We start from the raw sequence: 17,325 nt of genomic DNA, 5'->3' as shown, positions 1-17,325 counted from the left end.
TTCCAGGCAAAACAGGATCTTTAATTCTCAAAGTCCAAAAGTAAGAAAAACTAAACAAAAACTCCACTGCAGCATGCAGGCAAACTCAAAACTTGAAACTACACTAAAAAGTCACCGGAACTCGGAACATCACTAACAAGAGATTATGGATCAGCACATGAGACAGGGAAGACAGGACTTAAATACATACAGGACTAAGCAGAAACAGCTGGAAACAATGAGGGCAGATGGGGACCAAAAGTAAAACACGACACAACACAGGAAACCCTACAAAATAAAACAGGAAGTAAACTCAAGCATAACAGAAACAAAAGACAACAAGAACACAAAAGCAAAGAAACTAAAACCGTGACCCCCCTCAAGGAACCGCTCCGAGGGTCCATAAGAAAGCTAAGGGGGTGGGGGGGATTGAACTGTAAGGGGCTAGAGTCCAGGGGATGGCCGGGAGACCGCGCTGTCCGGAGAAGCGGGTCCGGAGGTTGGCCGGGAGGCCGCACCGTCCGGTGAGGCGAGTGAGCTTGAGGTGGGTCTGTCCAGCAAACGGCTGGTGGATCAAATTCGAAGTATGGGGCAGGCAGCTCGGGCTCAGAGTCAAAGGCAGGCGACTCGGACTCAGAGTCTGGGGCAGGCGGCTTGGGTTCAAAGTCTGGGAAAGGCAGCTCGGGCCAGGAGTCTAGAACCGGCAGCTCGGGCCATGACTCTGGAACCAGCAACTACGCTGTACCTGCCTGAACTGATCTCTTCTTCCATCAGATCCTTTCCTCTTATTTGTGCCCCAAAAAATTTTTTTAGACTAGGACTGACGTAATCTTTTCTTATTGTTATTTCTTCTGTTGACCCAGCTGTATTTTTAACCATTTTACTCGGGTTGATTTTTAAATATTTTTTTTATCAGATTGGACAATTGTATTTATACGAAAAAGTTATGCTGTATAAAATTTTTTAAACCCTACTTCTTTTCTGGCAACTTCGTTTCTGAACCTATTGATATCTCTGAGAACCTGACAACAAGACGAGACACAGGTGAACACAATCAGGACAGATTGGGACCAAGAGTAAAACTTGAATACAACACAAAACAGGAAAACCTACAAAATAAAACAGTAAGTAAACTCAAAGCATCACATTAAAAAAACAACTAGAGCACAAAAGCAAATCAACTAAAACTGTGCTGTGACAGTAACTGCATCATTTGACTCAAAAATAAAATGAAAAATTAATCCTCCATAAGGCTTTTTTATTTTCTACTTAAACACCGCTCATTCTGTGACATAGTTAAAGCAAAAATGCAGAGATGGGATTGCATTTCATTTTCACCCCCTCACAAAAAGTGTAGCATAATTCATTTCCAGTCAGCCTTTCCAGGGGGGAGGCGGGGCGATGACGTCAGTAGTCTATTTGCTGTGTTGTTGGCCCTACTGGCAAACGGCACAAGTCTAGCATGGTGAAATCTGTGTTTAGGGAGGCTGCAGTTGTCTTTGAATAGCAAAACCAGCAGGAAACTGCAGGAGACAATTTTTTAAATGTGCTTTTATTCTTGTGATTATTATTAGGGGCCTGTTCACTAATAATTTTTTTAATCTGTGCGGCCAGTGCTTTATGCTTTATTATTTATTCTTGGGAAGCAGGGTTAAGATTAGGCTAATACGTGCTAACAAAATTTAGCCGTGGATGAAGTAAAACTCTGTGCGGGCAATGCCGCAATTTGCATCTTTGCTGTAGGCACAGTATATATGTGGGAATAACATCAGCCTTTATTTTGTCCGGACACGACTAGTAACACAAATTCCGATAGGTGTTAACAGGGTTCCTGTTAACAGGGTTCCTGTTAACACCCATGGTATGCATCACGCACCATCCCGAAGCCGCTCCTCTGCTCTGCTAGCATTAAGGAATGACAAAGTTTTGAAGACAAGCAACCCTCTCTTCAAGTTGAACCCAATTCCTTAAGATGATGTACTAAATGTTGGAGGAAGGTCAAGACATGATGCTATGCCATATGACTCAAAGCATCAAGCCCTCCTGCCAAAAGGGTCACACATCACAAAACTTCTGCTGAGACATAAACACAATAGTACTGGACATGCTGGACACCCAAGTCACCAAATATGTCCAGCAGCAATACAGCTTAAGAATTTTGAATAGTGTTTCCTTTCTTTTGATAAATCTAAGCATAACTAAGATAACATAAGGCCTACTACTAAAATAAAAATAGATAAAAGTTTTTGCATAGTAGTGGGACTTCTTTGAGCACATAAAACAAATTTGCATCCACTTTAGTTAATCCTGTCAGCCTTTGGTCCTGGACTGCTGAACAGCACATCCAGACAGGCGCTGAACTTCACATGGATGAAGAGGGTGGAGGGTGAAAGGCTGGACCCATCCAGCTTAACCAAGGGAACATGTCGGTGACCTGTAAGAACAAAAGGTCAGTCTACCACAACCTCTATGAAGGCACAACCCTAACTTGTAACATTCATGTGTCTCTCACCTGACTGCATACTGGTGAAAGGTAAAGTATATTGTCCTAGGAACTCATTGCTTGACGTATAGTCATGATCCTCCACCATGAAACGGACCAGAGCCAAGTCGGGAACACGGACGATGAAATTGAAGGTGCAGTTCCACCGTGGGTTAAGGCCTGAGAGAAATAACAGATTTATTAGATTTTTATTATTTACAGTGAAAACAAAAATGAGAATAGAAAATTGAATACAGTGCAGGGAGAGGCAAAATCCTATAGGGGTTATTTAAAGCCTCCACCAAATACATTTGCTCAAAGATTATAAAGAACTCAGACAATATGAAATACATTTAAAAAACAGTAATAGTTAATCAGAAGTTTATTACCAAGTTCATCAAAATACAATTTTGAACAAGATGCATTTTGTCAGATGGTTTCTTCCAGGAAGTCCGTTCATGTCAGATAATGGACACTTAGAGGGGCATTATCCAACTCATATCATGGTTATTTACAAAAAAATTATAAGTATTTACGTAACTGGCGCCTCAGAAGGGGAAAGCAGTTCTCTACAGGCACCGTTTTCAGTGCAGGTGGGGAGCTGTTGACTAAGACTAGGGACATTGTCGGGTGCTGGAAAGAATACTTCGACGATCTCCTCAACCCCACTGACATTCCTTCTTTTGAGGAAGTAGAGAATGAGGACTTTGGGGTGAGGCTGTCTGTCACCCAAGCTGAAGTCACTGAGGTAGTCAATGAGCTCCTCCGTGGCAAGGCTCCGGGAGTGGACGAAGTCAGCCCTGAGCACCTCAAATCTCTGGATGCTGTGGGAGTATCTTGGCTGATACGTTTCTGCAGCATCGTGTGGCAGTTGGGAACTGTACCACTGGACTGTCAGACAGGGGAGGTGGTTCCCCTTTTTAAGAAAGGGGGACCAGAGGGTGTGTTCCAGCTATCGGGGAATCATGCTCCTCAGCTTCCTTGGGAAAGTCTATGCCAGGGTACTTGAGAGAATAGTCTGTCCAATAGTTGAACCTCAGACCAGGAACAACAGTGCGATTTCCGTCCTGGTCGTGGAACAGTTGACCAGCTATACACCCTCTTTAGGTTTCTGGAGGGTTTGTGTGAGTTCGCTCATCCAGTCCATATATGTATTGTGGATTTTTAAAAGCCGTTCAACCGCATCCCCCGTGGTATCCTGTGGAGGGTGCTATGGGTGTATGGGGTCTAGGGAGCCTTACTGAGGGCGTAGCAAGAGCTTGGTTTGCAGAGCCGGCAGTAAGTCAGACCTGTTTCCGGCAGGGCTTCACCGGTCTATTCATAGTTTTCACAGCAGCCACGGGCCGGAGGGGGTCTTGTTTGAGTACTATAGGATTTCCTCTCTGCTCTTTGCAGATAATGTTGTCCTGTTGGCTTCATCCAGCTGGGACCTCCAGTTTGCATTGGGGCAGTTTGCGGACAAGTGTGAAGCGGCTGGGTTAGTTTGTGGCTACTTTCTGGAGAAAATTCTCCAAGTTTCTTGAGATCAAGGTCAGTCTGAGTTTGGGATTCTACACTAAAACCAACGGACAGATGATACGCTACAACGCTACAATGCTACAACCAAGTTCTGGAGACCTGGAGACTGTTCAGCTTCCTTGGGCTGAGTACTTGCATAACTCTCTGATCAACTCCACAGGATACTCTCCTTTTCAAGCTGTTTATGGTGATCAGCCACCCCTTTTGCCCACCAGCAACTGTCAGCCTAAACTTCAGATCCTTCGGCAGGATTATCAATTCCAATTGCTACAAAACCAGGAGAGATTCACCTTTGTGGGCAAAGGTGAATCAGGCCAACTCCTCCTAAGTACAAGGTAGGAGACAGGGTGTGGCTGTCTGCTACTGACATACCACTAAAAGGGGGTTCAAGGGAGCTGCTTCCTCGTTACCTTGGCCCTTACCTCATCATTGGGATCATAAACCCTGTGGCTGTTAAACTGGACCTTCCCCGCACTGTAATGGTTCACCCGGTCTTCCATGTAGGAAAACTGAAGCCTGTGAAGACCAGTCCCTTTCAACCAACATCTGCGTCTCCTACTGCGCCTCGCCATGTGGCTGGTGGTCCTGCCTACATGGTCAGAAAGCTCCTGGCATCCAGGCGAGTTGGTCGAGGTCTCCAATACCTTATTGACTGGAAGGTTTACAATCCTACAGATCCTCAGTGGGTTTCACAGAGCCGCATTGTAGATCGGAACCTTATCTCCTGTGTGTCATTGTGGTGATGTTCAGGCCTTCGTTAATAAATCCTATTCACCTATTGGACTTGTTCGAGCCCATCCTGCTTTTAGGTCTCCCTCTACAAGGCGACTAGCAAACCCATTTATGTGTAGTCATGAAATCCATATATTTACCGTTTTTTGTAATAAAATCTGATGATTAACTGTGTCAGTTGCTCTTAAAATGTACTCATTATTTTTGAGTGCACAGTTAACTTAATCAATTAGGTAATACTTAATCAAAGTAGAATGATATCTACAAAAACCATATTGGTGTTTGTAGAAAAAAGAAAAAAAAATATATAAAATTTTATGCAAATCTTTTGAAAAATTAGCAAGATGTAATATTTCTATATTTATCAAAAGGACATGGGTCATATGTAAGGTAAAACTTTGGTGACTTAAGTCTTCAGGTACAATGCCTGTTCTCAATGATAATGAAAAAAATGTGAACCTCCTGAATGTAATATTTAATAATAATACATTTAATTTATGAGTGTTTTTCTGGGCTCCCAAGGACGCTTTACAATTTGGAACAACACACAGTTAAAAACACGAGATTAAAACCATAAACCATAAATTTACAGAGGGGCAAAAAAGTCTTTATTCAGCCAAATAATCTTGCAGCTTATTCCACTCGAGAAGATTAGGGAGGCCTGTAATTTTGACCAGAGGTATACCCCGACTATAAGAGACAACATATATATAGAAAAAAGGACGTTACATTGTCTGATTTTTAAAGAATTTATTTGTAAATTATGGTGGAAAGTAAGTATTTGGTCACAGACAAACAAGCAAGATTTCTGGCTCTCACAGACCTGTAACTTCTTCTGTAAAAGGGATCGTCTGTCCTTCACTCGATACCTGTTTTAATGGCACCTAATTGAACTCGTTTTCTATATAAAAAGAAAAGAAACCAAGACGACTGATCCGTGCAAAGGAATCATGTGCCATCAGATTTTGAGTGAAAACTTCACTTCATCAGCAAGAGGATTAAAGATGAAACATGGCTGGTTCTTTCAGCATTACAATGATACCAAACACACTGCCCAGGTGGCTTTGTAAGAAGGATTTCAAGGTCCTGGTGTGGCCTAGACAGTGTCTAGATCTCAACCCCATAGAAAATCTTTGGAGGGAGTTTAAGGTCTCTGTTGAACAGCGAAAGCCCCAAAACATCTCTGCTCTAGAGGAGATCTACATGGAGGAATAGTGCCAAAATACCAACTACACTTTGTGAAAACCTTGTGCAGACTCACAAAAAAATGTTTGACTGCTGTCATCGCAAACAAAGGCTATGTAAAAAAGTATTCAGTTGAACTTTGTCATTGACCAAATACTTATTTTCCACCATAATTTACAAAAACTTTTTTTAAAAATCAGATAATTTGATTTTGTGGACTTTTTTTTCTCATTTTGTCTCTCATAGTTGAGGTATAGTTATGATGAAAATTAATGGCCTCTCTCTGTTTTTCAATGGGATAAGTTGTACAGTTGGTGACTGACTAAATACTTTTTGCCCCACTTTAAGAAGAGATGTATAGGAGTGTGTTTATGTAAAGATGTTTTCATGATTGCATCATCAGAGGCCTGCAGACTGGAACACTAAAGGATAATAAATCCTTCAATATAGCTAGCCCTTTGCTGTTGCAGCCCAACCTCTTACCATTGTTCTTAACATAATGAGTTTTCTGCTTGTTGTTGTCAATAGGAACTCCATGAATCTCCACCCAAACTTGAGGGTCCACAATAGATCTAGGTTTCTCCCTTTTTGGTTTTGGGAGCTGCTGAGCTGAAATGACCTGGTTTGGCAGAACAAAACATTGTAATGTTAAAAGTTTGTCTTCAACTGGCCATGTTTACTTGCAACATAAAGCCACCATCATGACCATGATAAACCACTGTTCTGATGGATGTAAGTATACATAATAGAAACACCCATAGCTTTCTTACCTGAATGGTGAGGAGGATAGGTCTGTGACCGGGGCCTCCTCCAACGTTTTCAGGGTTGAAGGTGCTGTCAGGTTGGCACATGAAAGGAGGCTTCAGAACATATCCACACAGACCGTTCTGCTGAAAACGGCCTTGGTTCAGGTCCATCTGCTCACCAGGTGTCTGGAAGTTCAGAGCAACTGAAGAAGACATAAAAGAGCAGTTTCAAAGTTCACAACTGGTTCTAAAAGGGGCTCAACCAGCTGAGCTCCATGGGTTTGAATCTGCAGGTTCTACCTCTTCATTGCCACACTGCATAGGCTTTTAACTGGCATTTTAGGAATGCAACATGGATTTATACTCCAACCATGACCTGAGGCCATTTGAGCAATAAGTTCAAATAAAAGTAACACTGGGAGGGGCGATTTATGTTTATTTAAGGCATCATTTTTATGTAAAGCTATCACCTTGATGTATTGATTTGATGTTTTTTTATTAAATAAAAACAGGTTAGATGAGTAAACATACAGGAATATTAAGCATTACGTATTTTGATTTTGTTAAAAACTGTTAATTGTAATAATCCATGGAAAGTTTAAAAACCCAAACTCAGTCTTTTACAGTTTAAGTAAGCCAGTTAGAAGAATAAGGTTGTGTCCAAATTCCTTCACTACTCACTACATCACGGGTGTCAAACATACAGCATGGCCAGATGGTTTAATTTGGCCCACTCACAAAGAGCAAAAATGAAAAGCATGTTGTTGTTTTTTTAAAGGACGCTTCTAGTTCATGAAGTCACTGATGGAGCAGTGACGGCTGCCTTATTGCAAACAAGTTGTTGCAAACATCCAAACCATTTTCAGATCGTGAACTTTATGGAAAAATGCTTGCTAAAGGCTGCAGAAGTCGTGCGCCCCAAAAAGTAGTTGACCTTTGCCAACATAAGTCTGTCAAGAATTACCATTGCAGAAACCACATCTCTGAGGAGGAGACCTGGGCAGCCAAATGACATGATCCATTCCTTTATTGAATTTTCGGTCGCTATTAATGAAAGCACCAACATCACAGAAGTTGCACAAGTGTGCATATTTATTTGAGGCGTTGAAGAGACAGTCACAGCGGAGTTTCTTGAGTTGATGGACACAACAACGACATAGTCAGTTCTCTAGTTACAGCGATGGACAATGTTGGAGTTAACTGGTCATGGAATGTCAGTCTGGTCAGTGATGGCGCTCCATCAAAGGTCAGGAAGAAGGCAGGTGTTGCTACAAAATTCAGGCAGCAACCAGGAAAAGATTCTTAGACATTTCATTGTGATTTGCTCACTTAAATGACAGTGAATCAGAATCAGAATCTTTTATTGTCATAATGCAGTGCACAATGAAATTGTTTCCAGCAGCTCTTTCCTAATACATATTAAAAGTAGATAATACCAAAAACTGTTCAGTAAATAAAGACGAATATTGCACACATGAAATGAGTATGAGTACTGTACACATGAAATGAGTATTGCATTCTAATGGTTGCATAAAAGTGCAACCAGAGCATAGTCAACTGTTGACTGTGTAGTGACAGGGGATTAGTGACTTATGTTAAGACTGTGGGTGGTGGTGGTGGTGGTGGTGGGGGGGGGGGTGAACCTCACAGCTCTGAGGAAGAAGCTGTTTCTCAGTCTGTTTGTGTGGGTTCTGATGCTCCTGTATCGCTTTCCAGAGGGAAGAGGTACAAACAGTTGGTGTCCTGGGTGTCGTACACTGAGTCGAGTTGTGGGAGAGGTCCTCCTACAATCTCCTGTGTGGTTTTCACCACCTCTATGGTTGTTCTATAGAAGTTCCCCAGAAGTTGAGATGAGAGTCCACTCCTTTTAAGCTTCCTGAGGAACAATAGTCTCTGTTGAGCCTTCTTCACCAGGTGGGATGTGTGCAGCGACCAGGTGAGGTCGGATGTGATGTGGATCCCCAGGAACTTGATGTGGTCCACACACTCCACCTCCTCCCCATGAATGAGGGTGGGGGGGGGACTTACTGAAGTCCACAATGATCTCCTTGGTGTTGGAGGTGTACAGGATGAGGTTGTTGTCAGCACAACATCCTGTTAGGTGCTGGAGCTCCTCTCTGAATTGGGTCTCATCGTTGTTTGATATGAGACCCACTACGGTGGTGTCATCTGCAAACTTTAAAACCAGGTTTGTGAGATGAATATTGGAGCAGTCATGGGTGAACAGAGTGAAGAGGGCGGGGCTGAGGACACACCCCTGTTGTGTTATTGTGCTCAGGATCAGTGTGGATGATGTTGAGTCCCCTATTCTCACCACTTGAGGCCTGTCGGTGAGAAAGTCCCCGATCCAGAGGCACAGAGATTCAGGCAGTCCTAGGTTGTGAGGCTTCAGCGTCAGCTTGTCTGGGATCACAGTGTTAAAGGCTGAGCTGAAGTCTACAAACTGCATCCTGACGTACGTGTTGGTGTGGTCCAGGTGGGACAGGGCGGCATGCAGTGCTAACAAGACTACGTCCTCTGTCAATCGGTTCTCCCTGTAGGCGAACTAATGACTGTCCAGAGTAGCAGGGATGATGTCCTTGATGTGGCTCAGGACGATCCGGATCAGAGCAACCGGCCGGTAATCATTGAGGCACAAGACAGAGATTTTTTATGGCACCGGCACAATGATGGAGGACTTCAGGCACACAGGATCTGGGGTGAGCTGCAGGGACCGATTGAGGATGTCCAGAAAAACTCCAGCCAGCTGATGTGCACATAGCTTCAGAGCCCGATCTGACACCTTATCTGGTCCTGCTGCTTTGCTGGTGTCCATCCTCCTCAGAGTAGAGCGCACCTAATGAAGCTGCAGGACGAGAGGCTGGAACTGTTCCTCCGGCTGTAAAATATGACCAGTGTCTCTGCTGCCAGGAGTGTCAAAGTGTGCAAAGAAGGTGTTTAAGGTGTCAGGCAAGGTGGGGTCATGGGTGATCTGCTGCGTGTTGCTCCTGTGGTCTGTGATGGTTCTGAAGCCTCTCCACATCTCCCATGGGTTGCTCCTCTACACAGTATCCGTACCTGCATTTAGCCTGGTTGATTCCCTTCCTCAGCTCTGCCCCAGGCCCTGCTGTAGGCCATCCCGAGCTTTGAGTGGAGACCGCACTGTGCCATCAAACCATGGTTTTTGGTTTGGGTACACTTTGATGGTCTTTGTGGGCAGAACAGCATCTGTGCAAAACTGCACATAGCTCAGGACAGTTGATGTGTAGGTCTCAAAGTCTGAGCCATCTTTAAACTCCTCCCAGTCAGTGAGTTCAAAACAGTCCTGTAGTGCTTAAGAAGCCTCTTCGGTCCATACCTGAACTGTTTGGTTTGGTCCTGCAGAACAGAGGTCTGTATGTGGGAGTTAGCTCCACAGATATGTGATCCAACATACCCAGGTGAAGAGCTGCTGCAGTCTTGTACCTGGGTGTTGCAGTAGACTTGATCCAGTGTGTTGTTGTCTCTGGTGGGAAAGTGTATAAACTTCTGAAATTTGGGGAGCCCTGCTTTGAGTACCACAGGACTGATGTCTCCCGCCACAATCACAGCTGCTTCTGAATTGGAGTTCATCTGCCTGCTGATCAGAGAGTAGAGCTCCTCAAGCGCTAGCTTGGCATTAGCTTGACGTGGTATATAAACAGCTATGATCAGGATAGAGCAGAACTCCCTCGCCTTTTGAAATGGCCTGCATTTCACCGCCAAGTATTCCAGATCGGGTGTGCAGCGCGTTTCGATGATGTGTGTGGCTGCACATCAGGAGTTGTGGATATAAAGCGCCAGTCTGAAGTCCAATCCGCACGGAACAAAGAGCTGCCCGCTAGCTCCACCGTGGCGTTAGGTATGTTTTCGTCCAACCAGGTTTCTGTTATAATAGTGACACAGCTGTCCATCCTCCGCGAGACAATCCATAAACAAAACTCGTCTAGTTTGTTGGCGAGTGATCTTACGTTAGCGAGGAAGAGACCAGGGAGAGCTGGTCGATGTGGGTTAGCATGTAGCCTACCGCATGATCCGCTTCTCTTCCCTAACTTTCGTTTACGGCGTCTCCTTTGTCTCCTCGGCCGCAGGGGGGTATAGCAAGCCGTGATAGTCCATTGGATCTCGGGTGGTATAAAGTTCGGCTTAGGGGAAGCGTTAAATTGACAGTTTCTACAGATCTGAAGTAATTCAGTACTGCTGTATTAAATAAACGCTTCCAGTGTCTGTGGCATCAACAAAAATACAAAAAAACAAAAGCAAAAGCAGAGAGCGGTGAGCCGCTGTGTTTACACGTGCTGCCATCTTGTAGAGATGTGTTGCTGAAATATTTTGCTGCACAGGATTAGAATCCTGATATTGACGGCCGGGTGACGTTTCAGAAGAGAAAGGGAGGTAAACTTCCAATTCTTATGTTCACAAATGTTTGCAAGTTTAATTTAATTCTATTTTTCATTTATTCGCTCATTAAAATTTTAAGCCGGGTGTTTAATTTTTTCCGCAGCCCCTCCTGAGTTTATTATTGGGATTGCTTCAGTGTCAGAACAAAATATTGTCTGTATAAAATTGAATAAACCAATTTTTTTTTAAGTGAAATGCATTTTATTTTAGATCAATTGGCCTCTGTGAATGAAAGTGTAATAACAAGGAATTAGCTACTATGTTGGTTGAGGGATTTTTTTCAACTGAGAAAAAACAAAAACAAAGCTACAGATAACAAGCTGACCATATGTTATTTTGCATTTGTTTTACTGGTCCGGCCCACTTGAGATCAGATGGGTTGAATGTGGCCCCCGAACCAAAATGAGTTTGACACCCCTGCACTAGATAGTGTGTTCGCCATTCCAAAATCAAAAATCTACAATTCTAAAATCAAGTGCCCTAGAAATTTCCCAGACGTCTCTGCAAAAACCAGTGTGCATCGATGCTCTTTACATTGGTGGATATGGACCACAATGCATTGTGTCGGAACAATTTGTGCCAAAAAATGTATTTAAATGTATTTTTTTAATAAATCATCACCGTTTTTATATTCAAAAGACAGTGGACTTATAAATGATCGTCTCAAAATGCTCATATCAATTAAATTTTAACTTTGGGAAATTGATGATGTCAATTTCCAAGATCCGCGCTGAGAACATCTGCACTGTCCAGAAGAAACCCGTCAAACTCATTTCAATGAATGGAAAACCGGATCCTCAATAATCCACACCTTGATCTCAGGAAAACAGTCGCTTTTCTTCACCTCCCACTCATGTCTCTGTTGTTGTTTTGTTGTTTTCTCTTCTTTCTCTTGTTTTCCATCCTTTCCTTAGTCCCCCCCTCCCCCCTCCTCATATGTAAATCACCGAAAAGCAATGCATCCTCGGTAAGTATTTATCAATGCACTGAACGGGCGCGCGCGCACACAAGCGCACATACGGGCGTGCACACGAGATCCCGCACACACACGCGACAAACTGCAAACACCTCACACAGGCACTCATATGACGCACTCAACATGCAGCTCACATAGCCAGAAAACGTTCACGCGCACACATGCACAGCGCTTCTCTGTGCAGCGGGTTGGCAATGCGGGCACGCGCACACGGACTGGCACACGCGCATTATTTAGCTTTACACCTTTCCAGTCAGAGCAGTCATGAACAGTCTTAACATTGTTAGCTGGAATGTGCGTGGACTTGGCTCTGGGCCAAAGAGGATGAAAGTGTTAAATCACCTGTGTGGTCTAAAAGCAGATATAGCCTTACTGCAGGAGACCCATTTATCTAATTCATTGGATCATCTCCTGTGCTGCTTACAATTTCCAGTCATGTATTCTGCTAGTTACAACTCCAAACAAAGAGGAGTTGCTGTTTTGATTAATAAAAACCTTAATTTTACTCATAAGGATACAGTTACTGACTCAGAAGGCAGATTTGTAATTATTAATATATCCATTCAGAATAAGGACTATTGCATAGCCAGTATCTATGGCCCGAATGTTGACGACTCCTTCTTCTTTCACAGATTCTTCACCTCACTTTCCATTCACTCTGACTCCACAATCATTATAGGAGGAGACATTAACCTTGTCCTCGACCCTGAACTTGACAGCAGTACATGAATGATCTGGGTCTCTGCGACGCTTGGCGCTCACGTCACCCAAACACTAAGGGGTTCACCTTTTTCTCTCCAGTTCACCACTCACGCTCCCGTTTAGACTATCTATTAATTAGTAACTCTCTCTTAAAAGATATCCAAAGTTCCAACATTCATCCAATTATTATCAGTGATCATGCACCAGTTTCTATAAAAAATTTTAAGGAAATATCCACACCCTCTGGTACGACCTGGAGGTTTAACACGTCTCTTTTAAAGGACCAAAGATTTATTGAATTCTTTAAAAAAGAGTGGGCAACCTTCTTAGAATTCAACAATGCTCCAGACATCTCACCATATCTTCTTTGGGAAACAGCAAAGGCAGTCATGAGAGGGAAAATCATTTCTTATTCAACGCATAAAAAACGCAAAGAGAAAGCAGATTCATTAGAACTAGAAAATAAAATCAAAACCCTGGAGACTGCTTGTGCTGCTTCTGCACAGGAACACACTCTGGGAGATTTGAAAAATTTAAAGCTGCAGTCTTGCAAGATTTACGACTTGAAAGATTTGAAAACTCAAACAAATCTGGCAAATTTCTTGCTAATCATCTTAAAATTGATAAAGAAAAATCAACAATCACTTTCATCATTAACAAAAAAGGAGATGTCAATCATGATCCAGTCAAAATCAATACCGCGTTTAAAGACTTTAATAAAAACTTATACACATCACAGATTAACCCATCAGAGCAAAGCATCAACTCATTTCTAGATAAAATAAACCTACCCAGATTAAGTGAAGATCAGATGACAAACCTAGACTTACTGCTTTCATTGTCTGAACTTCATGAAGCTCTATTACTTATTCCACATGGTAAAGCACCAGGGCCTGACGGCTTTCCTGGTGAGTTTTATAAAGAATTCTGGGAACAACTGGCACCAACATTTTTTGAAATGGTAACATTTATCAAGGAAAACCAATCAATGCCACCTAACATGAACTCCGCCAACATAATTCTCCTCCTTAAACCAGACAAAGACCCCACAAGCCCTTCAAGCTATCGCCCCATTTCTTTAATCAATGCAGATGTAATAATTATCTGCAAAGCACTAGCACTGAGAATAGAAAAAATAACACCTCACATAATTCACCTCGATCAAACAGGATTCATCAAAGGCAGACTCTTGGATGACAATGTCCGCAGACTCGTTAATATAATTGACTTTGCCACCATTAAAAACCAGGAAATGACCGTACTATCGCTGGATGCTGAAAAAGCTTTTGACAGAGTAAATTGGGAGTTCCTTATTGCTGCCCTCCATAAGTTTGGGTTTGGAGAATCATTCATAAATTGGATTAAAATATTATATCATAACCCCAATGCATCAGTTAGAACTAATAAACAGACTTCCAACAGATTTTTTCTCAGAAGAGGAACCAGACAGGGTTGCCCACTCTCCCCCTCTCTTTTTGCTATATTTATATTTTAAAACTAAACACAGCCATCATAAAATTAGTCTCTATGCAGATGACATATTGCTGTTTTTAAATAACTCACGTTCTGTAAATGAAACAGTAACAGTTATTAATTAATTCTCCTGCCTATCAGACTACTCAATTAATTGGAACAAATCTGTTTTATTACTACTGAACAGTAATGCGGAGCAAAGACTCACAATACCAGTCAAATCAGGGAATATCAAATATTTAGGTATTTATTTTCCTCCCAAATTATCAGAACTGGTGCAGCTAAACCACACCCCATTACTGAAAAGCATACAGGATGATCTAACCCGCTGGACCAACCTGCCTCTGTCCCTTATGGGCAAGGTAGCCACGGTTAAAATGAAAATCTTACCCTAAGTTAATTATCTCTTCTCAATGATTCCCACACAACCGCCACTAAAATGGTTCAAAACATTAGACTCATCCATATCAAGCTTTTTATGGAACAATAAACCTGCAAGAATTAGTCTAAAAACTTTAAAATCTGCAAAAAGCTTTGGAGGCTTAGAATTACCTAACTTCCACAATTACTTTCTCGCAAATAGATTACAATACATCTTAAAATGGTTAAAAAATAATCCAGAAACCAACTCATGGTTAGACTTGGAACAGGCGTTATGTGGAAAGATCAACCTGTCAGATCTACCATTTATAGACCAGACAGTTAAAAAACAGGACTGTTTCCAAAGTATTAATATAAATGCCACTTTAACAGCATGGTGGGAATTTCTAAAAATATCTAACTCGCAAATTCAGCCGTGCAGAATGACACCCATCTGGAACAACCCAGACATCCTCATAAAAAAAAAAAATGATAGACTTCCCATCTTGGCAAGAAGGAGGCGTAACACTACTAGAGCACCTAATTATTGATGAAAGATTCATAACTCCTCAGGAACTTCAAGACAAACATGGAATAAATAACGTCTTGGAATGTAAGCAACTTAAATCTATTATTACTAAAAAAGTTAAATATAAAGACAACGATTTAAAGCTACCAGAACTAGTTACCTCTCTGATTAATTTCTCAATGAATAAAACTATCTCTAAAATATACAAACTCTCATGAAATTTAGATAATAATATCTCACTTCCAATAAAAAAATGGGACACAGATTTGAGCACCAGCACAGATGAAAACTTCTGGTCAGAACTTTGTCTAAACAACTTTAAACTGACAAAAACTTCAAATCTGCAGCTAATCCATTTCAAAACTCTTCACAGAATTTACTACACTGGACAGAGGATGTTCAAGATGGGTCTCAGTAACTCAGACATTTGTCAGCACTGCGATCGTAAACTACCCGACAGTTACATGCATGCACTGTGGTTCTGCACACCTGTCCAGGCTCTCTGGCAGCAGGTATTGTGCTATTTTAGATGACCTCACCCTTACATTGACGTGTTCTCCCTACCATGACAAAGGTGGATAAAGGTGGAAAAATTTCATGTAATTCATGGACACCAGTGAAGATCACCAATCATTGAAGAAAAAAAGTTTAGCGCACTGTCTAGTGGGTCTAGATGACCCAACTCCCAACGTTAAAGTGCCTAGGATAGCACAAGGGTTACACTGACAAAAAGTCCAAATTTGCAGCTAATCCATTTCAAAGCTCTTCACATAATTTACTACACTGGACAGAGGATGTTCAAGATGCGTCTCAGTAACTAAGACATTTGTGAGCACTGTGATCTACCGAATCTACCCGACTGTTACATGCACGCACATACCTGTCCAGGCTCTCTGGCAACAGGTATGTCCGGATCTATAAATCTGGCTTAAGGTTTCAATCACGGCTTCACCGTCACTTGTGTGCTTGGTGACATGAGTGCTATCAATATAGAAGGAGGATTAGTATCTATCATTTTCATTACTTTTTGTATTGCAAAATTTATTTTTTAATAAATTGGAAAAACAACAAAAGATATTATTGTAAGTCAATACAGAAATCTGCTGTTTGATCATATCAGCTTGGAAAAAATGTCAGCCCAAAGTTCAAGTAACTGAAAAATTCAGTCTCTCTGGTCTCCCATAGCTAACTCCATGACTTAGGGGGTGGGGTGCCTGGTCGTCGCTACTCCTTGTCTGCCTGCCGTGGTTTGGGGGTGGGGGTCAGGTCCTTCCAGTGTCCGGTGGTGGTGTGTGCCTGGGTGGGGCTGGCTGGGGTGCTGGGTGGTCATGTGTGTGGGGTCTGTGGCTGAGGGGATGGGGGGGGGGGCTGGGCTTGCTCCGGGGGGCTTTCTGGCTCCTCTCTCTCCGTGTGGGGCGGATGTTGCTGGGCCTGGGGAGTCGGCCTTGGGGATGGGGCCCCGGGGCGGGGGGTCCTGGTATCGTTGCTGGGGGGGGGTGCTAGGGGACGGCTGTTTAACCACCGGGGGACAGTCTAACAGCTGTCCCCAATTTACTCCTTTCCTCATATAATCTCATATTAGGGTGAGGGGGTGGGGGGTTTAGCCTATGTTGCCCTTGGGGGGGGGGCTACTTGGCAGTGGTCCCCCTCCCATGGTTGCCATATGGAATGGGCACCCCCTCTCTCGGTTTTATTTGCACATTAGACATGTAGGGCCCTTGGTTGGGGGGGGGGGGGTGTCAAAATATACATTCCAACATAAACACACACACATGCACACACATACCCTCACTAACACACACGCACACAGTCATTTCGCAAGGAAGGTGGGACCTTGGACCATGTGTCCCCTACCCCATCCCTGGTGGGGCGTGCGGGGCCCTTGGCGACGGAGGCCGTGTCCACAGGGTGCCGGTTTCCTGGGCTCGGCGGTGCTCTCCCCACGCAGGGAGAGGGATCCCTGAGCTTTTTGGCAAGGCCAGAAGCCAGGAACATATCACACCTGAGCCGGGGGTGTCATGGTTTTACCCATCTCCCCCTTCCTATGATCACCCTCCTATCCCCCCCTTTCTAACATCCCTCTCTCTTCTTCCCTTCTTTCCTTTTCCGTCCGGTCCAACACAAAAGAATTTCAAAAACAATTAAAATCAATAAAGTTTGGCCTCGAATACAAAAGGGGTTTATTCAGACATACCTCTGGTTTTTTAGAAGATTCATAACCCCTGTTGATAAAGTAAAATATGTC

At 43.0% G+C, this 17,325-nt stretch overlaps 1 protein-coding gene across 1 annotated transcript in view; it reads right to left on the bottom strand.

Moving 5' to 3' along the window:
* Positions 1–17,325, bottom strand: part of LOC101172720 (1-phosphatidylinositol 4,5-bisphosphate phosphodiesterase delta-3-A-like) — a 32,512-nt gene continuing 15,187 nt past the window's right edge. The window contains exons 13-16 of the mRNA XM_004086843.5: positions 6,667–6,845; positions 6,380–6,515; positions 2,492–2,641; positions 1–2,413 (exon numbers count right to left, since the gene is read on the bottom strand). Coding sequence (XP_004086891.1) covers positions 2,277–2,413; positions 2,492–2,641; positions 6,380–6,515; positions 6,667–6,845 — 602 coding nt within the window. The 3' untranslated portion in view covers positions 1–2,276. The remainder of the gene's footprint in view (positions 2,414–2,491; positions 2,642–6,379; positions 6,516–6,666; positions 6,846–17,325) is intronic.

The sequence above is a fragment of the Oryzias latipes genome, chromosome 19 (assembly GCF_053564925.1).
Source record: "Oryzias latipes strain Hd-rR chromosome 19, Olatipes_Hd-rR_3.1".
In the NCBI taxonomy this organism is placed as follows: domain Eukaryota; kingdom Metazoa; phylum Chordata; class Actinopteri; order Beloniformes; family Adrianichthyidae; genus Oryzias; species Oryzias latipes.
This window is presented reverse-complemented; position numbering and strand designations above follow the sequence as displayed.